The sequence below is a fragment of the Muntiacus reevesi genome, chromosome 1 (genome assembly GCF_963930625.1).
Source record: "Muntiacus reevesi chromosome 1, mMunRee1.1, whole genome shotgun sequence".
NCBI classification, from domain to species: domain Eukaryota; kingdom Metazoa; phylum Chordata; class Mammalia; order Artiodactyla; family Cervidae; genus Muntiacus; species Muntiacus reevesi.
Genome location: NC_089249.1, coordinates 70,745,925 through 70,769,721, shown reverse-complemented (window position 1 = coordinate 70,769,721; position 23,797 = coordinate 70,745,925). Strand labels below are relative to the sequence as shown.

General features: G+C 38.1%; 1 protein-coding gene across 2 annotated transcripts in view; it reads left to right on the top strand.

Annotated features, from left to right (window-relative positions):
- The window catches only part of ATF6 (activating transcription factor 6), a 239,456-nt gene that overhangs the window by 65,348 nt on the left and 150,311 nt on the right, over nt 1–23,797 (top strand). For both annotated transcript variants that reach the window (XM_065946770.1, XM_065946761.1), the window contains 3 exons: nt 13,816–13,947; nt 20,120–20,233; nt 21,324–21,423. In XM_065946770.1, the coding sequence (XP_065802842.1) occupies nt 13,816–13,947; nt 20,120–20,233; nt 21,324–21,423 (346 nt within the window). The remainder of the gene's footprint in view (nt 1–13,815; nt 13,948–20,119; nt 20,234–21,323; nt 21,424–23,797) is intronic.

The window sequence follows — 23,797 nt, the reverse complement described above, 5'->3', positions numbered from 1 at the left end:
CAAACGTATGGAATCTAATAAGATGGGTCTAAATCATTTCTTTTCTTTTTTTTTTTTCCATTTATTAGTTGGAGGCTAATTACTTTACAATATTGTAGTGGTTTTTGCCATACATTGACATTTCTTTTTTTTTTTTTTTTTTGACATTTCTTTTTAAATAAGGCATTTTTCTTTGGATAATCCTGAGGTATGTCCAGGGTTGAAAACTGCTGTGTATACTTTTGTATTTCTTCCCTTCTATACATTGACCCCTATGGTAATTGTAAGCACACTTACCCACCCATTAAATTAGAAGATAATGAATGTGAAAGAATTTTTTAAAAATCTCTAGGTAGGCACTTGTATATTCCTAGGCTTGTTTTATGTAATTGAGGAAATTTATGGACTTGTGTTTTGGAGAGAATAAGAGCCACAACAGAATCCTGTAAGAGGAACTTCTTCCTGGCACATAGGACTGCAGTATATAGATTCCTTTGTTACTTCTTCCCCTTTCTACATATTTAAAAAGTCACTTTAACCATTCTCCTTTTCTGCAAGTAATAAAGCAACATCCTTAGGAGGTTTTAAATACACTAAGTCTTAACCATGATGCTGGGAAAGATTGAAGACAAGAGGTGAAGGGGGTGACAGAGGATGAGATGGTTGGACGGCATCACTGACTTGATGGACTTGAGTTTGAGCAAACTCCGGGAGATGGTGAAGGACAGGATGGTGAAGCCTGGCATGCTGTGGTCGATGGGGTGGCAAAGAGTTGGACATGACTTAGCAATTGAACAACAAAATAAGCAAGAGTTTGAAATTGATAATACTTTCCCTTTGTTCAGGGTTAGGTGCTGTCCTCTCACAGGAACCATAATCTTTACAGTTTAAGACATCAGACTTGGGTGAGGAAGGTAAATCATACTCCTTAGGGGCCAGCTACTCTGTAGTTTTCTTAGGATACTATGTTATTAGGGAAAAGATCATCACAGAGAATATGGTATTGAATTTGAGTTGCCTGGAACTGGTTAGAAATAAAGTGTCTCTGATTACAGTATTCTCTAAGTTTGTCAGCTTTTCATTATTTTTATAGGACGAGTTCTAACTTTTTATCCTGAGATGAGCCTGTCTCCAAATCTGGCTTCAGTTTTTCCCCTTATTCATTTGCTGAGCACATTTTGCTGTATGATATCACTATTGGCTGTAGGTTAAAAGTTACTCTATAACTTAGATGTCAGACTTCAAACCATGAAGTATACATGGTTTTGTTCAGCCAGACTTTGAAATGAAATCTAATTCAAGTTTTTGGCTGAAAGTACTTTCCACATTTATCAAAGTGACACATAAACTGAAGAAATACTATACATCTAAATACTAGGTGTTATGGAATCTGGAATTGCAGAGAGGTAGCAGACTACTGAAGAAGGAAATGGCAACCCAATCCAGTATTCTGGCTTGGAGAATCCCATGGACAGAGAAGCCTAGCAGGCTACAGTCCGTGGGGTCACAAAGAGTTAGATATGAAATGTCTAATTTATTCATGTTCTTTAAATAAGAATCTTTGCAAAGTAATTGGTTCTCTTTTCTTCTAGTCCCTATAGGGTTTCACCCTTTGTTTAAAAAAATGACATAGAGTGTATAAATAGTCCAGAGTTTTGAGGGCATGGAAAATTCTATTGATGATTTTCTTTAGTTTTGGCTTTCTTGTGAGTTACACATAGGGAGGCATATAAGGAGTATTGCAATGGCTTTATAACGTATCACTTGGCTACCTTTTCCCTCAGACCTGACTTGTCATAGTGAAGGGAAAGCAGTTGAAATCAGAAAGGTACATCCTTTGCTAACTTCCTTCTCTACCTTGAGTAAGTCAGTCACTATGTCACTTTCAAAGATAAAAGAAGATAATGTGGTAACTTCTGCTGCTTCTGTCTTGTGAGAGGGCATCAGGGAGAAACTAGGGCAGATGAGAAAACTGTCAGAGTTTAAGTTGGTTACTTTGATATTTTCTTTAGACTATAAATCTTAGTTTAATGGGAAACAAGAATGAGTGACCGGTTTGTTTAAAACAGCTTTTTCAAACACCATTTTCAGTACTGAGCTGTGCAAAACATAAATAATAGAGGGATACTCAGCTTTACTTTGTAATAAGTGAGGGTCTGGCCTAATATTAAGGTAGTATAAAATCACTTTGAAACTTTTGATTTTGCAAAATATATGTGTAATTATTATGTGTTGCTTCTAGGCAGTTTGCCTTTAATGTCTTATTTTCTCCAGATTTGACCTGTTCTGTCATTTTAGTATGGAGAAGGCAATGGCACCCCACTCTAGTACTCTTGCCTGGAAAATCCCATGGATAGAAGAGCCTGGTAGGCTGCAGTCCATGGGGTCGCTAAGAGTTGGACACGACTGAGCGACTGCACTTTCACTTTTCACTTTCATGCATTGGAGAAGGAAATGGCAACCCACTCCAGTGTTCTTGCCTGGAGAATCCCAGGGACGGGGGAGCCTGGTGGGCTGCCGTCTTTGGCACAGAGTCGGACACGACTGAAGCAACTTAGCAGCAGCAGCCATTTCAATAAACATTTGAAACATATTTTAAGGTATATTCTACAGATGGTTTTTGGCTCAGATAGTAAAGTGTCTGCCTACAATGAGGGAGACCCAGGTTTGATCCCTGGATCGGGAAGATCCTCTGGAGAAGGAAATGGCGACCCATTCCAGTATTCTTGCCTGGAAAATCCCATGGATGGAGGAGAGTGGTAGGCTACAGTCCATGGGGTCTCAAAGAGTCAGACACAGCTGAGCGACTTCACTTTCACTTCACGGATGGTTTTTAACTGAGTTATGGCTAGTGTAGCATGAAGTGTGAGTGTGTGCTATGCATCTAGACTTCTTGGTGTCTGTGTGTTTGAACACAAACTGGCATTGACATCTTATGTTACCAGTCAGTTTATCACAATCCATGAGCTCAGAGAAGCTCATATTGGGGAATCACAGATACTCCGTATGCTTGATGTGGCTTTCTGTCCGAATCCTTTTGGGCTTCCCTGTTGGCTCAGTGGTAAAGAATCCACCTGCCAATACAGGAGACGTGAGTTTGATCCCTGGGTTGGGAAGATCCCCTGGAGAAGGAAATGGCAACCCACTCCAGTATTCTTGCCTGAGAAATCCCATGGACAGAAGGAGCCTGGCGGGCTACAGTTCATAGGGTCATAAAAGAGTCAGACACAACTTAGTGACTAAACAACAGCAACTCAACCCTTTTATTGGAATTCTCAATAAAGCAGCATTACTTACTTTAATTTTCCTTCCCCCCTATTTTGTATAATGTGAATTTGAAAATGAGAGATAAATGGAAATAAGATAGTTGGGAAAAAAGATGAGTGCAAAAGTGAAGACAGTTTCAGAATAATCTGTCTGTTTGTTGATACCACCTGTGCTTGGTTAGTAAAGGAAGCAGTTTTTTATGTGTTTTGCTGTTGAGCTTTTATTTATAAACATTTGCTGTGCAGCCAGTACTAATCTAAGCACTTTATATATTGAACTATAAGGTACGTATTATTTTCTCCATTTTACAGATGAGGAAACTGAAGTCATAGCTAACATTCGGCAGAGCTAAAATTCAGTTTGTATTTGGAGCCCTTGTGTTAATCATTAAGGAACAACAGCCATTTATGCAGAGAAAGAGATCCAATAGTGTTACCCATTTTCCTAAAGCTTAAGATTGGATGTGGAAGGAGAAAATATTTATTTTATGGGTTGATGGGATTGATGGGAATATAACAGAAGAGATTGCACTGAAATTTATAGGCATTTAAGAATGATTGGAGCATGCCTTTTTCAAGTGCCTTTTTTGGAGAGGATACCAAAGAATTTGTTTGCACACAAACTTATGTTTATTAAATATTGATTCATTGACTTCAGCAATTTAATAACTAGAGTGTATTAGTTACCAATTGCTGTGTAGCAAACCACCCCAAAACTTAAGAGCTTAAAACAACAACAGTCATTGACTTTGCTGAAACAGCAGCAGTTTGGGAAGGCTCACTAGAGACAGCAGTGGTTTGCTCCATGCAGTGTCAGCGGGGCTGACTCAGGGTGGAGGACCTGCTTTGAGATGGCTCACTCGTCATAGCCAGCAGGTTGGTGCTGGCCTCAACTGGGGCTGAGCCAGGGCTGGTGGCTAGGGGTCTCCTCCTTTCTTTAGTTGGACCACTCCGCAAGCTGCTTGGCCTTTCTCAGAGTCTGGTGACTAGATTCCAAGAATGAACATTGCCTGTTAGAAGAGTGCTTGCTTTATGATTGTTCATTGAATGGATGAAAGAACCGCAGGTTGTTTTCCTGCTCTTGCTGGCTCGCTTGGCAGAGGGGCACTGTGAAGTATGTGTTTCTTCTCAAGGTCTGGTAATCTGTGGTTCTGAGAACTACTGTTTAGAGGAATTTTTTTTTAATCTTGACTATTGATCTATTGCTTCAAACTTCTGATTCTAGTAAATTGCCCCCACTTACTACAAGTCTGCAAAAATCATCTGTGAACCATTCAATAAACAGAGAAAAATCGCTTTTTTAAGATTTGGAGAACTCCCTTGAGAAATCCCTGTCTTTAGCCTCAGTTTCAATGAAAATTAACATAATTTCCTGTTCCTGCATCTGGAGATGGTATAATAATGAGTTCACCACCTGCTATTCTTGAGTAGTGTGTTAGTTTCTCTAAAATAAAGATTTGGATTTTTTCTCCTGGCAAGAGGCAGAATGTTACATAAAATACATTTGTTACTTAAGGGAAAAAGAAAAAGCCTCTGTGGGTTAGGCATTGTCTTAGAACAAAATATACATACAGGGACACACAGACTGTAAACATATTAAGTAAAATGATAGAAAAAAGGGATAAAATATAGTAGGGTAAACAGTTTTACAAGTGTGAGGGTGGTTATTGGAATTGTAGTTTTAAATAGTCGTCATTGTAAAGTAAACGTTTGAACCAAGGCTTAAAAGTGATAATTATCCATACAGATGTTTGGGGGAAGAGCATTCCAGGCAGAGGGAACAAAGGTGTTAGGGCGGAAAAGTGCCTGGCATGTTCAAGGAAAATCAAGGGGGTCGGTGTGGTTGGACTAGTGAACAAGGAGGGAGAGTAATAGGAGATGGTGCCAGAGAGGTAAGGTACAGGAAGGGAATAACCTTAGTGAGGCCTTGGTCATTTTAAAGATTTGGGCTTTTACCATGATACAAATGGAGAGCCATCTGAAGGTTTTGAGCAGCGGAGTGACATAGTAATCTGACCTAGATTTTAAAACAATCACTCCAGTTGCTATGTTGAGAATAGCCTGAACTTTGGCAGGTGGGAAGGCAAGCTGTGCCACTAACTGCTGTGTCATCTTTGGGACACAAAGCACTTTCTGATTTATTAAGCATGTTCTCATCCATCATCTCCTTTGAATCTTTGACAGATTTATTTTTCTTGAGAGGAATTAGAGGCTCAGAGAAGTTAACCAGCTTTCCCAGAATGACTCGGGGAGTCTCAGAGCCACATGTTGAATCCACACCTCTTGATTCCAAATTTTGTGTTCTTTCCACTATTCCACATTAAAACCTAAGGATCTTCATGCTCTTTCCAGCCTAAAGTGATTTCAGTTTTTCATGTGCAGTGTTCAGGGAGAGCAGTAGCACCAAATGGGTTTCTTTTGGGGATGGGAACCAGTAAGATTCTTACCTGCTGAGATGGCTCGAGTTTAAAATTGACCAGCTGGTACCATAAGGAAACAGATTTGTGAAGGGTAGAATAGATTTGGAGATGTGCCATTTTTGGTTCAGCTACTTGGTATGAAAATTGGATATCTGAAATCATATCTTAATAATTAAGTTGGCTTCATAAATGAAACAGTTGTTAGCTTTTAGACTTTCATAGATTAAAAAAACAAAATAACAATTCTTATAATACTTTCCCCAGACTTTTGGGGAAGTTGAAGTTATTTATGTTTTATTAATCTGTGCTTTTCAGGCCCGTTGACCCACAACATAGGCAGTGTTTGTTGATGTAATGGGTATTCTGAGACTTAAAACTTGTAACTCTTGCAGGGTAGCTTGCCACGGAGACATAGAGACTTCTATTTTTTAAAAATATTTATTAGTTTATTTGAAAATACTGAATAGAATGTGATTTAAGCTAATTATGAAAAGAGTGATTAGATTGTCTTATTTATATCATGAACTATAAACAGTTAATCATTATACTAACTCTTATTGTGACTGGGTCATCTCCTTGTGTTTTGGGAAATTTTTTTCCAAAATTAACAAAAAGAGACACTGAATGATGCAAAAACACTCATGCCAAGAATCTGAAAGTTCCTGGCAACAATAATTTTCTCATAATCTTTTGTACATTTGGCTATTATGACTGTCAGATTCCTTCCTTCATATTTGTGTTGTCAAAGTTGTATGAAGACAGTCTTGAATTCTGGCAGTAAAGTAAAGCTCCTTCATGTATTTCAAATATTGATAAAAACAAGGGAAATGTAAACTTTCAGTTATTTAGATGGTTAAAGTTAGTTTCTGTAAGTCATTTCATAGTTTCAAGCATATATAGTTGTTTTGGGCTGAATTGGACAGTCAGCATCTCTGTAATTTAGCTTAAGAGAAATTTCATTTTAAGACTTCAAAAAAAATTTACAAGGACTTGGGGCCGAAGGACAACTACCAAAAATAAACAAGTAAAAAACTTTAAAAGCGTCTTTACAGAATTTCTTGACATATTGCCTTCAAAATACATTCAGGCCAAATGGATAGATAATAAAATTGGGACTCATAGACTGTTTGGATGCTTTTTTATTATTTTTTTCTTCTAGTCACTTTTTAAAAGTTTATTTTTTTTAATTGAAGGCTAATTACAATATTGTGGTGGTTTTGCTGTACATTGACATGAATCAGCCCTGAGTGTACATGTGTCCACCCATCCTGAACCCCCCTCCCACCTCCCTCGCCACCCCATCCCTCTGGGTTGTCCCAGAGCACTGGCTTTGAGTGCCCTGCTCCATGCATTTGAACTTGCACTGGTCATCTATTTTACATGTGGTCATATACATGTTTCAATGCTATTCTCTCAAATCATCCCACCCTCACCTTCTCCTACATAGTCCAAAAGTTTGTTCTTTACATCTCTGTGTCTTTTGCTGTCTTGCATATAGGGTCATTGTTACCGTCTTTCTAAATTCTATATATATGCATTAATATACTGTATTGGTGTTTCTCTTTCTGACTTATTTCACTCTGTATAATAGGCTCCAGTTTCATCCACCTCATTGGAACTGACTCAAATGTGTTCTTTTTTTTATAGCTGAGTAATTTTCCACTGTATATATGTATCACAGCTTCCTTATCCATTCTTCTGCTGATGGACATCTAGGTTGCTTCAGTGTCCTAGCTATTGAAGACAGTGCTGCAATGAACACTGGGGTACATGTGTCTCTTTCTATTTTGGATTCGTTGGTGTGTACGCCCAGCACACACCAATTGCTAGGTCATATGGCAGTTCTATTTCCCGTTTTTTAGGGAATCTGCACAGGATTCTCCGTAGTGGCTGTACTAGTTTGCATTCCCACCAACAGTATAGGACAGTTCCCTTTTCTCCACACCCTCTCCACCATTTATTGTTTGTAAACTTTTTGTTGGTAGCCATTCGGACCAGCATGAGATGGTACCTCATTGTGGTTTTGATTTGCATTTCTCTGATAATGAGTGATATTGAGCATCTTTTCATGTATTTGTTAGCCTGGATGTTTATTTTTTGCCTTTTCTCTGACTTACTTCCTTGTTAAAAATGCTTTGTTGACTCTGTGTAATCAAAGTGTTGTGAAGATCATTTTTGTGGAGTCCATTGAATGAGATCTGAGTGAGCCCTCAGGCTAAAAAAGGGTAAAATTATTAAAGTAGTTATGGTTAAACATATATTTGTCATTACACTCTGATAATCATTTTCTCACGTGGGCAGTGGGAAAAATAGTGATCACTTAATGAGCCAAACCAAATTACATTAAAACTGATTTCTAGCAAGTGTAGCTGCTAAGTGATTATGACTGCTAAGTGATTACAGTCCAATTACAGATGGAATAAACTGAACTGATAGTTAAACTCAAGGCATTTCCTTGTAACAGTTATAAATTCTGACTTGAAATGCCAGTTTTCATAGTGGTAGTAAAATCATCTAAAGAACAATAATCAGTAGAAGAACTCTAAAAGCTCCCAAGTACTAATGGTTGTCAACTACTAATAATTTACTTTAGGGACTTCCCTGGTGGTCCAGTAACAGAGATTCCGAGCTCCCAATGCAGGGGGCCCATGTTTGATCCTTAGTTGGGGAACTAAATCCTGCATGCTGCAACTAAAGACTCCACATGCCGCAACAAATATCAAAACACCACATGCTGTAAGTAAGATCCAGTGCAGCAAAATAAATAAAAACAAATATAAACCTTTAAAAAATAACTTAATAACTTACTCTATTAATCATCCATAAACCACATAAATCGTTCTTAATTTTGACCTTCCGCAGCCATTTCATCTAACTCCCCCATCCTCATTCCCACACTGTTCACTTCTGTTGGATTTACTGTGAAAAACATGTAACTTTTAGGGAATTGAGGTAGGAAAGATATTGTGAGAAACAAGATGAGTTTAAAATAGTGGTTCTTAAACATTGGCGTGTGTCATGTGGACAGCTAGTTAAAACATAGATCGTTAGGCGCCGCTTGCAGGGTTTCTGGGTGCTAGGACTGGAGTGGGACCCGAGAGTTTGCCTTTCTAACCAGGTATCAGGTGATGCAAACACTGCTGGCCTGGGTACTGCACTGGGCGAGAGTCACTGTGCTAGAGGAAGGTGCGTTCTGATCCAGAAATGACTGTGTCCATTGCTAGTTGATAGTAGGATTCAAGGAAGGGAAAATGTTAAAGCCACTCCCAGAAGCCATAGCAGCCTCTGTAACTTGGCACTTACCCATGAGAGCCTTGCAAACAGCTTTAAGATCCCTAGCCAGGAAATAGATAAAGCAGAGGAACTGTCCTAGTGTTCTGCTGTTTTTCTGGCAGTGGTAATCACCAAGTAGTCTAGATGGGTAGGGGACAAATGGAATATCAGTTTTTAAAAGAAAGAAGTTAGATTTCCCCCATTATACTGGGGAATTTAGCATTAATCACATGGAAGATGTTGATATAGAAAGGAATATGATAACTGGGAACCAAAATTAAAATAAGAATAAAACATACCAGTTTTGCTTTTATTGAATAAATTGGTAAACTTATTGATAGTGTGGCAGTCAAGGCCACCCATAAATAATCTAGCCTTGCATTGCTCTTAGTCTCGTCTCTTTCCCTTCTCTCTCACATGTCCACCCATATACCCTCTCCTGCTTTACTTGTAATTTCTCAAGCAAATCATACTCTCCTGTGACTGTGTCCTTTTTCATATTAGTCTGCATGAAATGCTTTTTCTCACTCCCATCCTCCTTTTCCACCTGTTTATTTACTGCTTGTCATTTAAGATAACTTCATGATCCTCTTGGTAAAGATCAAATGCCCTAGTTATATGCTTCTGTAACATTTGGCATTAACCGCTATTATGCTGCTAATCCCTCTATTACCATGTGTCTGTACCCCACCCCAACATACACACACAGACACACACACACTTATACACACTATATTCGGTTTTATCTTTGAGTCTTTAGTATCAAATATGATTCCTGGAACGTAATAGGTGTCTAGAACATGTTGAATAAGTGGGTGAATCAGTCAGTCATTCTGGGAAATGTTGTCAACATAAGGCAATGATGATGTTCTAATCCTGGACCCAAATCCTGGCTTCATTAATTACTTGGAGCATGTACATTTCTGACACCAATTCCAATGTGTGTTTTTTCACACCACCAAACAGTTCTCCTCAGGGTTCTGATCATCTGGTTCCAATGTATGGAGAGGTTTTCCCCATACCACCAAGCAATTCTCCGACACCAGCTGGGTGTCCTCCAGTTCAGCTTAATTCTGATGCAGCCAGTGTGGAGACAAGGTCAGATTCCACAGGTTAAGGGCTCAGTCCTACAAGAGTTACCCTCCCTGCCTTCAGACATCAACTGCAAATCCATGTTGTCACCTGGGCTTCTGGCTAGCAAGCTGTAGATCAGAGGACCCCACAATCCTCAGGCTCCTCTTTGTTTGCCGGAGTGGCTCACAGAATTCAGAGAAACATTTTGCTTACTAGAATACAGTTTATCATTAAAGGATATAACTCAGGAACAGCCAAGTGGAAGAGCTGCATGGGGCAAGGTATGGGGGAATGGACAGGGAGCTTCCATGCCCTCTTCAAGCTCACCACTGTCTCTGAATCTTTACCAACCGAGATGCTCCCTGAATCCCTTCGTTTTGGGTTTTTATGGAGGCTTCATGACAGAGACATGGTTGATTAAGTCATTTGGCGATTGGTGATTGAACCTAATCTCTAGTCCTTTTCCCTTTCCTGGAGGTGGGGGTGCGAGTTGGGACTGAAAGTTCAAACTCTGTAGTCTGTGACTGATTCCTCTGGGGACTAACCCCCATCCTTAGACAACCTGAGGGCATTTCAGTGTCACGTCATTAACATAGCAAATGGCACCTTTATGGGTCTCATCACTTCGGAAATTCACAAGGATGTTAGGAGCTCTGGGCCAGGAAAATGTTGCCACCAAATATATATTTCTTTTTATAAATCACCATATCACAGCATGACCTTCGGCAAACTTTAAACTCTTTGAGCCTCAACTTTCTTTGAGCTTTCATTCCTTAGTACATAGAAGGTGCTCAGAAAATGGTAGCTGCTGTTACACTGCATTTGCATCTTAGGAGAATGTCTACCAGTCTTGTAATATCCCTATGGTTAAGACAGGGATTTTGGACTAGGAGATACTATGGTTAATTCATAAGTGTTTTAACTTAGGTTTTTACAAACTTAGAAGGTGCTCCTAGGAGCATGCCCCAGGGCTCAGTTTCTCTTCTCTATCCTCAACAGCTCAGCTGAGGATGTGGATGGCATGTTGTTGCTTGCTTTGAAGGAGAATTTCTGTTGCTAATTAGGATCGGAAAAGTTCTTGAATGATATTTTAAAGGGAATTGACATAAATTATTCAGCTGGATCACAAAGCTCAATTATATAAATTCTAAATTGGAAGTGGGAGAAGAAGGGAAGGGAAGGGAGGGTAATAGTCCAGTCAGTTTGTGAGAAGACTTGGAATTTTAATTAAACCAACTTCAATATAGAGTCTGATGTAACTGCCAAAAAAGCCTGTGTGATATTAGGCTGCATTGGTGGAAGAATAATATTTAGAACATGGGAAGGAATTACCCTGTTCCATCCTGTAATGGTCATGCCACCTGAGAATTGCTGTGGCCAGTTCTGGACATCATCTCTGAGAAGCATACTGAGAGGGGAGTGACCAAATACGCTGAAGGAACCTAAGACTGTACTATAAAGAGGAACACGGGGAAGAAACTATAGCCATGAAAGAGAGAGCCTGAAGTGAGGGCTGAGATATATTAGGTTTCTTTGGATATTGGAAGAAGGCTTGCTTATTAGGTATGTTCTGAATAGCCACAGAGTCCAGAACTTATACCAAGACCAGTGGTACTTTGACGTGAATTGCAGGGAGGGACACCCAGAACTTGCTCCTCTCCCAAACCCTGTTCCTTCCTAGGAGCTTTTAGCTCAACACTTAATCCAGTAGAAATAAAATGTGAGTGGGCTTCAGACGCAATTAAATAGTTACAGTGGTAGAGTTTCTCCTAGTCACTGGTGAAATTGATGGAGTACTTCCACCAAACAGGAATGTTATTATGTGGATATTTCACAGATGCAGTGGAGGGGTAGGCTGACAGGAGGTGAATTAATTCTGTAAACTGGGGTAAGTTCTTTTTTAAAAAATGGTTTTATTTACTTGTTTATTTTTGGCTGTGCTGGGTCTCTGTTGCTGGGCGGGCTCTTCCCTAGTTGCAGAGCAGAGGCTCCTCTCTAGTTGTGGAGCACGGGCTCTCAGGTTCCCGGGCTCAGTGCCTGGCTCAGTGGATGTGGTGCCTGGGCTTAGTTGCTCTGCAGCATGTGGGGTGTTCACAGATCAGGGCTTGAACCTCTGTCTCCCGCGTAGCAGGCGGATTCTTTACCACTGAGCAACCTGCGAAGTCCTAGGGGGCATGTTTTTACCTTTGATTTTGTTTAGGCTTGCTTTCCTAAGTAGAATTTTTGGCATCACCCTTGAAAGGATTAAAAAGTAAACCCTTTTCAAAAATGTAAGGTTCAAAAAGAAAAAATACATTCTAGAGTTATCGTCACACTCTTCATTTGGCTTTCCTACAAAGTTACTTTTGTTTATTGCTTATCTCATGTTTTCTAAAGTACTCACTAGGGTAAGTTTTCATAAGTTTAGTTGGCTATTCCACAGCCTTTTATCTCACTTGTAGCAGGGTTTATACTGTTCCTGACCTCTCAGGTGAACATTCTTTCTGAAAGGTACAGTTGTAACAAAATGGAGCCTCAGTTGTAGCAAAATTAGATTTTACACCCTGACCATCTTTGGTGGTACACCTCCAAAGAGTCTGTAGTATGCGAGCGTGCCACAGCACACCGTGCGAGACACTGGGTGATGGGGACTCTAGGAATGAGGAATTGAAGAGGATGGGGAATATGACAAGATAGCAGAAAAAGATTCTAGAGTGATGTGCGTGCTTTTTCCTTCCACCCAACATCCCTTTCTCCAAATTTGGAGGCAAAGTACTATACCCTAGAGAACTCCTTTTCTCTTAGAATCTCAGGGCCCTTAACTGTGACCCTCGCATCAGCCTTATTTGCTTCCTTCACTTCATCCCTCTAAATAGAATCTGGTATCCCTTCTTTTGTGCTTCCCTAGGGAAATTCCCTTTGTGTTGAATTTCAAAAAGAATTTTTTGACTAGTATATGTGTGGCACTGTAAAATTAAACACACAAGATATCATATCAATGAGCCAAATTTCTAAGCCCTTGATTAGTTAATTAAAAGTGTTAAATAACTATTGCAATATTTGAGAGATTATATATATATATATATATATACACATACACACACACACACACACACACATATATATATATATATCTTTGCCCCAGATACATAAAGGAAGATTTAGGGAAAGTGAAGAGAAAGTAAATAAACTTTTTAAAAATTTCTGTTAACTTTGATAGCCTGCTTTCTGGAATGGTGAAAATCTAGTGAATTTGATTGTTGATAAAGAGAATAATTTCTGTTTCATTTGAAGTATTTCTTCTTTGAAAACATCAGTCTGAAACATCAAGGAAGCCTTCTTATTCTAATTATTATCTGAGTTTAGAATTTGTTTATATGTACATTTACCTATTTTTACTTTATATGGATGTATATATTCACATGCTAAGTCACTCAGTTGTGTCCAACTCTTTGCCCCATGGAGTGTACCCCCCAGGCTCCTTTGTCCATGGAATTCTCTAGGCAAGAATACTGGAGTGGTTTGTCATTTCCTTCTCCAGGGATATATTCATAGTTTAAAGCATATAGAATACTGACTTTTTAAAACAGTTTATCAATAATGTACTTCTATAGTTGGAAAAATTATTTTCAAAACTTATTTTCATGTATGTACAGGATGCCAAGCTAGGGATTTGACCATATCGGTAAGCTGTTTGACTTGCCTCTAATACCTAGTATTCTTGCTGTGTGTAAAGAATTGTGATTTGCTTCAGAGCAACATGTAGTATGCATATGTATGACAAATTTTTTTTAAATTATTTGCTAACATTTTAACATTTTCAGCATGTTGGAACCAGATTCCAAGAGAATGAATCCTAGTGTGAACCCTACAAATCAAAGGAGGCATCTTCTAGGATTTTCTGCTAAAGAGGAGCAAGACACATCAGATGATATCATCCAGAAAAACAGCTACAGGTTAGATTTATATTTGAATTGTTTATACACAATTTCAACTAGTAGAGCAAACAAGTTATAAGGATGTTCGTAAATTTTACAAAGATCAGTTCTAAGGGTAAATTTCCTTTTTAAAAACTGTCCAAGTTTTAGAATTCTTGTAGAACTGTGACCTTAAAATCTCAGTTTGTGTACACTAATATACACATTGAAACACAATCATTATATATTACACATGCTATATTGTTTGTAGTGTCTTTAATATAGTTATTTTACTGTCATGTTTATATATATAGTGTAATATTTGTTACTATATCATCTGTGATGGATATGATTTGGTGGAATGATATGGCTGAACCCATTTGCAGTTATTAGATAAAATCATTTATACTTGTTTATTGTGATTTTTATTGAATTTCTTTTTCTTGTTATAATTTAATTCTATCTTCATAAATTTCCATATAGCTTGGAAATAGTAAAGACAGCTGTATGAAAATATAATTTTTGCCTTATGTCAAGTAGAAGAAGGTTATAGTGGCCCTTTTTAGAAGTGTTTTTGATAACCATTTCCCTGTGTGATTTATAATTTTTATTAGAGTCAAGTGGAGCTAGATCCTTGAGTTACAAGGCAAAGGGAGGTTATAGTGTGGCAACCATAGCACAGAATAATGCTTGAAAATCATTAAAGATTTGATTACTGTTAACTCTTTAAGGTTTTAAAGGCCAAAGGCCATAGGGGAATCATTCTTCTGATTTTTACTGTTACACCCATACCACTTAATGAGAGTATTACCATAATCCTTCAGGCTTGTCTTCATTTAATCTTCCTGGAAAAAATGCTAGTATTCACTTTTTTTAAGAATCTGCAGTGTGCAAAATACTGTGCTAAATATGGCAGATGATCCAAAAAATATATGGTAGTAACTGTAATACAACATAGAATGTGAGAGATGTTGGAAAACCTAACATTTCCTGCCTTTTTTTTACATGCTCAAGTTAGCCATACTTCTGAAATACTGATCTTAGTGATCATATAAGAGTCTCCCTGAGTATTACTGGAATTTAATAGTAGTAGTATTTTTAATTTACTAAATAATTTTTACAAGTTAGCCCTGTATATCCTGTAATTTTGAGTTCTGTTGTTGTCTATGTAAGATCCAGCAAAAGTTACATTTTTCATAGGTAGCCTTTGGATTTGTGAGAGTTGAGAGTATGCCTCTTAAGTTATATAGCTTGTTGCTAAAAATAGAATAGAATCAGACACTTGAAATTACTGTTCAGGTAAACTTTATAAAAATATTTCTTATTTTTCACTAACTACAATAAATAAAAGCCTTCAGTTACTTGTCCACGTTAGAGTAAGATAATATGATGGTTCCTGGAAAGCACAGTCCTTTGATCATATTAGCTCTAACTAGAGGTCTGGAATGACTTTTAGGCTGTAATTTATCAGCTTTCAAAATAATTCATGAAGTGCAAGCCATCTCCCTGACCCAGAGCCTCCATTGCTTGTGCATAAGCTATTAATAGGTTACTGGTCTTAATAAAAAATGGAAATGATTATCAATTCTTGATTGTGTGCAAGTCTCTATAGAAATACCCAAGATTATTACTGAGCTGTTTGGTAGATTTCAGTGTTAGCCCATTAATTTGATATTCTTTCTTTTATTATTTTATATATTAAATAAAAGATACCAAAAAAATGTTTGTGAAACATTTGAAAGCACCAAGTATGAATTTGTTTTAAACTGATTTTTAGGTGGTTTATTTATACTCAGCCATAACATTTGTGTGTTTTTTTTTAATGCAGCTTACTTTGTGTTATCTTTAGTTTTTTCAGGAGAGTTATGAGAACTGGTTCAAATAAAAAAGGAGTAGATTCTAATCTCGTAATTTATATTATTACATTTGTCTATCATTTAATAATTAACTGCATATATTTTTTCAGTCTTAGAAATGTGTGGTATATAAGATGACCATATAATCTGTCGACCAAACTGAGAGACTTTTAATAATGAAAGGTAGTTCTAGTGTCAGTCCATCAGTTCAATCATTCAGTCGTGTCGGACTCTGCGACCCCGTGGACTGCAGCACACCAGGCCTCCCTGTCCATCTCCAACTCCTGGAGCTTGCTCAAACTCATGTCCATCGAGTTGGTGATGCTATCCAACCGTCTCATCCTCTGTCATCCCCTTCTCCTCCTGCCTTCAATCTTTCCCAGCATCAGGGTCTTTTCTAATGAGTCACTTCTTTGCATCAGGTGGCCAAAGTACTGGAGCTTCAGCTACTAGTATTAGTGTCTTAGTGTAATAATTATGTCAGGATGTCAGGTATAAATCAGGACTGTCTTGGATGAAGGGAAAAGGATAGTCACTCTGCTTCTAAGGCATCAGCCAGAACCTGTATTTATTCCAGGAATTCTCATTAGCTGTAGCTCCTTAATACTGCCCTTTATTTCAGTGTTTTATTTATTGAATTTTTTTCTATTGATATGGAATGGTTTGCAGGCAGTCTGGAACTCTGACCATCTCAGGAGTAATGTGGATATCATTGTCTCCAGATTGCATGTTGGCTTAGGTTCTCCCTTTTCTTTCCCCTGCAATTCCACCTAGTCCCTTTCCTTATACAATATTTTTCCTATCAGATTTTTTGTTTCCTTTTCCAAAGAATATATTTGGCTGATAGAACAAAGCCAATCAGCACAGATGTGCAGAAATCATTACTAGAGTTTATCACATGGAAATAAAATTATAAATCAGATTTATAGTTTCAAAAGTAGTTCTAGATTTTTTTGATGGACTTGACTTCAGTGTTTGTATTTTTGTGAGTATTCAGACCTGATTTTAAAATAACACATATATAAAGATCTTTGGTCTTTGTAGGTGGTTTTTTTTTTTTTTTTTTGGTTATTTTTTGTTTTTGTTTTTGTTTCAGTGTGACCAACAGTCTCTGGTTTCTTAAAAGCATTCAGAATTTACCAAGTGCAAGGCAGAGTTTTTTCTTCTCCCTCAGCAGTTAATTTGAGCTGATTTCCTTTTGTGTGTGCGTTCATTACCTGTGTACCACCATCTCTGTTTTATTCTGAATAACAACGCCAGTAGGCAGAAGAAAGGGCATCAAGAATGCTTCTGGTGCAGCTGCAGGGAAAAGTATATGTATACATATACTTTATGTATATGTATATGCCCTCTGCTATTGCTTTTTCACCCTTGTATGTGGCATACCTAGAAGTCTTTAAGTTTGATCTAAAGTTAGTTTTCCACACTGCAAAAATTATTTTTGTTAAGCTGACCAGTGATTTCAGCATTGTCAAATCCAGTGAAAACTTATCTCTATCTTGATCTTTCCTCAGCATTTGTATAGATCACTCCTTCCTGAAGTCTTCTCCTTTAGTATTGCTGCGTTTTTGTTTCCTCTTTTTTCATGGGCTTTGCTTCATTTCCGTAGGCTCCTCTTCTATCCAGATCCTAAAGTATGGAACTGTTAACTTTTTTGTTCTCTTTATGCCATAGTTTAGCACACAGTCCACTTCTGTATATCCTGATGACTCTCTTTCGTTTCCTCTCCAGACTTCTGCGTCTCCAAAGTCATACATCCAGTAGTTCCTTCACTTCTCTTAACATTTCAAACTTAACACCTGCACAGTGAAACTCTAGGTCCTTTTCCATATTCTAGTTTCACCCACTTCTGTATAGTATGCTTCTTCGTTTCTGTAGCTCAAGCCAGAAACCCTGGTTCCTCCCTTTCAACAAGTGCTGTTGATATTCTTTCCAACTATTATCTTGAATTGGTTCTTTTTTTTTTTTTTTTACCTTCACTGCCACCACCTTAGTTCATAGTTGAGCTGCAACTCTCGCTCAGATTGCTATTGATCTCTCCTAACTGAGAGAGAATTTACCAAGTGCAAGGCAGGGTGGTCTTCCACTCTAATGGGTCTCCCAGCTTCCCCTTTTGCCTCCATCAAAACTGATTTTGATACAATAGCAAGGGATACATATAAATTAAAAATATATCACTTCTCTACCTAGCACACCTTTTTGTGGCTTCTTATTACATTTAATAATTCCTTATCATGATTGGTCTCCGTCTTTCCAAACATCTTGTGCCTCCCCTTACTTGCTTACAACTTTTCAGCTGGTGAGTTTTCCTAAGTTCCATAAAGCCTTCCTTTTCCCACCTGCCTCTATCTAGAACACTCTTCCCCCAGTTTTTATAGATTTGGCTTCTTGTCATCCTTTACGCCTTGTCTTAAATACCATCTCCTTCTCAGACCATTTTATCTGAAGTAGACATTGTCATTAGGTTTTCTATCTCAACCATATTTTTTTTCATAGCTCTTAACCTCAGTTTGGATTTATTCTGTGTTTGCTTTCTTGTATTTGGTCCATCTTCTCCATCAAGATCATGGAGGATTGGACTCCCTGTTCCCTGTTGGAATTCCATCACCTAGCACAGTATCTGGCACATAGTTGGTATTCAATAAATATCTATTGTTGATTGAAAAGCACAAATCTAGCCATGTCCAATTTTGTGTTTTTCTTTTTGAATTTTAATAAATCTAGTTTTCTAAATCTAGAGTATTGTATATAAAGAAATTCAAGACAGAATTCAGATTTCTTAGTAAGAAAGGTTAAAATAGCGGACTGATGGGAATAAATAGCAATAATATCCTCAACTCAGATTAGGATCTGATTAGGATTTTCAACCCACATTTTGCTCACTACATCACACTCTGGATATGAATTCACATGATATACATCACTGTGATGATTAGGAAAGTATATTTTTTAAAGCTAATGGAATAACTGGTTAATGTCAGCCAGGTGTTTTATTAGGGATTCCTCCATGATTCTAACATTTAACTTTTCAAGGCTCTTACTTTTCTCCTGCCAAGTATTTTATGCTTTTCCTTTCTCCTCCCACACACAGATATTTTTTTAAAAATTATTTTTAATTTGAGGATAATTGTTTTACAATATTGTATTGGTTTCTTCCATACAACAGCATGAATCAGCCATAAGTATATATATGTCCCTCCCTCTTGAGCCTCCTCCTCCAGCCTGTCCCACCCTTCCGGGCTGTCAGAGTACCGTGTTGAGCTCCCTGTGTTATGCAGCAGCTTCCCATTAGCTATCTGTCTTACATATTGTACTGCATATGTTTCAGTGCTACTCTCTCAATGTGTCCTATCCTCTCCTTCCCCCCGCTGTGTCCAAAGTCTGTTTTCTACGTTTGAGTCTCTGTTCCTACCCTGTAAATAGGTTCATCAGTACTGTTTTTTCTAGATTCTGTACATCTACATTAATACATGATATTTATTTTTCTATTTCTGACTTATGTCACTGTATAACAGGCTCTAGATTTATCCACTTCACTAGGACTGACCCAAACGTGTTCCTTTTCCTGGCTGAGTAATCTATTATTATATATATGTGCCGCAGCTTCTTTGTCTGTTCATCTGTCAGTGGACATCTAGGTTGCTTCCATGTCCTGGGTATTGCAAATGGTGCTGTAATGAATATTGGGATATACACAGACACTCTTTTAAGGAGACTATTCAGTTCTCTTATCACAGTGTTGAGAGTGAGCACAAACTTCAGTCCTGGTTACGTAATACTTCACTGTCAATCAGAAGTCTTTCCTGTCCATCAGTGGGTCTTCCCCCCAGTTTCGCTTCTTACTGTGTTACCTCCTGTGTTCCAGCATCACTGAGTGTGCCTTGAGTTCATTGAAGACGTGAACTGTGTGTTATCATTATATCTCTAGTTTTAAGTACTTAATAGTTGGGCAGTAAATGTGAACTACTGTGATAATCTCTGTAGAAAATTGCAAAATGATGTTTGTGCTATATGGTATATATTTCCCTCCATTTTAGATCACATTCACTTCTTGCTTGCAGTATGTTCTATTTAAAATATTTACAAAAATGTTTTTATTGAAGTATAGAAGTATAGTTGATTTACAGTATTGTGTTAATTACTGCTGTGTGTACACACACAGATTCCTTTTTAACATTCTTTTCCATTATGATTTATCATAGGATATGGAATATAGTTCTCTGCTGTATAGTGGGACTATACTTGTTTATATTTTTATTTCCATGAAAACAATACTAGCAATGACTTTCTTATAGCAAACTTCTTCTTAGGAATATAAGACACAAGGCAACACATTTTGTACATTTATGTTTCAGATATGACCATTCTGTTTCAAATGATAAAGCCCTGATGGTGCTAACTGAAGAACCATTACTCTATATCCCTCCACCTCCCTGTCAGCCCCTGATAAACACAACGGAATCTCTCAGGTGAGTGTTGTCAACTGTTGCAGATATAGCCGCGTGGGTTCCTGTGCTTAGCTGTGGAACCTAGAAAAATATTAATTCAGATTAACCAAGTAGCTGAGAAAACTCTGAATTATTTCTTGCATAACCATAGGCAGGCATATCAATTGTTCACTTTCCCCACCAACCTGATAAAGGGGGTATTGGGTCTATTTTATGTGATTATATTGGAGTTATATGCTTAAATATGTCTTATTTGAAAACTAAAGAATGACATTAATATAAAAATTCAGGGTAAGTGTTAGATTTGCAGGTGGTAACATTCCTATTAGAAGGTACCTTTTCCTTCAAATTAGGAAGGTAATAATTTGAAGATATGTGATTCTGGAATCACTTTCACATTAGTGTTTTTTTCTTTATTTACTCTTCATTGAATTGTTTTTTCCTGTGAATTTTGGATCCTATATTCACACCTTAAAAACTGCTTCAGTTTTTTTTGTGTGTGTGTGGTATGTAGTAATCAGCTGTAGAAAAGTAAGTATAGTCTGACATCTCCACAACTGCTTTAAAAAGTAAGCAAAATAAAGGGAAATTATATTTGAATTGAACTTAAAAAAAATTTTTTTTCCGTTTTGGAAAATTTGGATTATAGTACCTTGAAAATTCTCTTTCTGAGCAGCTGATTGATTCTTTTTCTTCTCCCAAAAGAGCATGAGTTTCAAAGGCCTTGATGCATCCATTTGTGGTTAGGAGTCCTATGACTTGTTCTATGCTCTCCAGCATCTCCAGTATTTGTGTGTACATAGTCCAAGAGCAGAAACAGAAATACTTTTTTTTGTGGAAAAACCTTTGCATTCAGTATTTATGTTTGGCAGGTATTTAGCTATGATTTTCTTTGAACTTTGAACTCATGATTGAGGAAACTACCATATAAAAATGCAAGTCATTGAAAACAACTAACATTAAATGTCTTCGCTTTAAGTCAAAAGAATATTGAATCATTAGGCATTTGGAATGCTCTTCGAAACCTCAGAACATGCTTAAATTCCTTTCCAATCAAAAGTGAAACATCTGTTTCTATGAAATATGTTTAACTAATTAAGCTATTTTATAGGTTAAATCATGAACTTCGAGGATGGGTTCATAGACATGAAGTGGAAAGGACCAAGTCAAGAAGAATGACAAATAATCAACAGAAAACTCGTATTCTTCAGGTTTGTTTCTGCTTGTCTTTAACAACAGTGGCATATTTGTGGGCTTCCTTGGTGGCTGAGATAGTAAAGAATCTGCCTGCAATGCAGGGAATCCAGATTCAATCTTTGGGTTGGGAAGATCCCCTGGAGAAGGAAATGGCAACCCATTCCAGTATCTTGCTGGGAGAATTCTGTGAATAGAGGAGCCTGGCAGGCTACAGTCCATGGGGTCGCTAAGAGTCAGACATGACTGAGCTACTAACACTTTCAGGATTAAGACTTTCACTTTCACCTGGCATCCTTGTTAGAAGGCTTCCTGCAGGTGGGTTGCTGTCTTCCCTGGATGATTTGGGAAGCTTGAACTTTAGCCACTTCCTGCTGCTACTGATGCAGCTGTCACGGCCACTGAAGCCCTCCTCCCAGGTTTCACAGCACTCATTTAGCCTTTATAGCACTAGAGCTTCCTCTTCAGGCATGGTGCCCTTTCCTGCTCTGTCTCTCAGATTTGCTTTCAAGTCCAGGGTTCCTACGCATGGGTCTGTGTCACATGTTTTTGGCACAAAAAGTTAATAAATGATACTGTTTATCTTCTCTGTTCTTAGAACTTTTCAAATGTAGGACAGCTTGGGATTGAAGGCACATCTCCATGGAGAGCATTTTTGTATTTAGACTTGTAGCACTATAGGTTATTGACAGCTGTTATTTAGAACCTGTTTAATTGGGCTTCTATCTTAATTTTTTTTTTTTTTTACCACAAAGCACATTTATAGTCTTTCTGTCATTCCAGTATCCAATACTACTTCTAAATTACTTAGATTTACACATTGCAAGCTCCTAACAAATGTTACCTATGGTAGTAATAATGAGCCAGGTGCTATTCTGGACTTTGGGAATATAGTAGAGAGTACGATAGAGTCCCTGCCTTCATGGAACTTACATTCTCATGGGAAAGAAACTATAAACAAGTCAAGTGAAATAAGTCAGACCCAGAAAAGATAGATACTGTATGATCTCATTTACATATGGAATCTTAAAAGAAATACCAAACTCATGGTGGTTGCCAGAGGTGGTGGGTGGAGGGTACAAACGTCTAGTTATGAAATAAAGAAGTCATAGGGATGTAGTTCACTGCATGATAACCTTAGTTAATAATTCCATAGTGTATATTTGAAAATTGGAAGAGAACGGATCTTTTATTTTTTTGGCTGTGCTGGATCTTCGTTGCTGCACACAGGCTTTCTCTAGTTGTGAGGGGGAGATATTCTCTAGTCTTGGTGTACAGACTTCTCACTGCAGTGGCTTCTCTTGTTGCAGCGCACAGGCTCTAGGTGTACTGGCTTCAGTAGCTGCAGCACACAAACTCGGTAGTTGTGATACAAGGGCTTGGTTGCTCCACAGCATGTGGCGTGTTCCTGGACCAGGGGGAAAACCCGTGTTTTCTGCGTTGGCAGGTGGCTTCTGCTTTTTTGCTTGTTTTAACTTTTTATTTCGTAGTGGAGTATAGTAGATTAACAATGTTGTGATAGTTTCAGGTAAACAGCAAAGGGACTCAGTCATTCATTTATCCATTCTTCCCCCACCTCCCCTCCCATCCAGGCTGCCACATCACATTGAGCAGATTTCCATGTGCTCTACAGTAGATGGCAGACAGATTCTTATCCGCTATACCACCAGGGAAATCTGAAAATGGATCTTTAAAGTTCTCATCACGAGGGAAAAGATTAACTAAAAAAAATAAGTAAATAAACATTTAAATACACTCAAAATTAAAGGGCTTTCCTGGTGGCTCAGGAAGGAATCTGCCTGCAGTGTAGGAAACCTGGGTTTGATCCCTGGGTCAGGAAGACTCCCTGGAGAAGGGAATGGCAAACCACCGTAGTATTCTTGCCTGGAAAATTCCATGGATAGGGGGACCTGGTGGGCTACAGTCCATGGTGTTGCAGAGTCAGACCCAACTGAGCGACTTAGACGCTCTGACTCAAAAGTTCTTTAAAGAGAAAAACAGGGCTAGAGTTTGAATTGAGAGTTGAGTAGCAATTTTAGATTGGGTGGTAAGAGAAGCCTTCTCTAAAGAGATTCAACTTGAGTAAGGTATTGTCAATTATTACCAGCTGTCACAAGCCTGGCGTGCTGCAGTTCATGGGGGTCACAAAGAGTTGGGCATGACTTAGCAACCAAACAACAGCAGCTAGCCTCAAAATCTCAGTAGCTGATTGGAATAAAAATTTGTTTCTCACCCACTCAGAGTTTGAGATAGCTCTCTAGAATGGCTTTCCTCCAAGCAGTGACTAAGGAATCCAGGTTCTTCCACATTGTGGCCTCAGCAACTTGAAATCCTTCGCCTCTAACTTTGGATGTTGGGGAAGAAAGTTTGGAAAATTATGCAAAATATTTT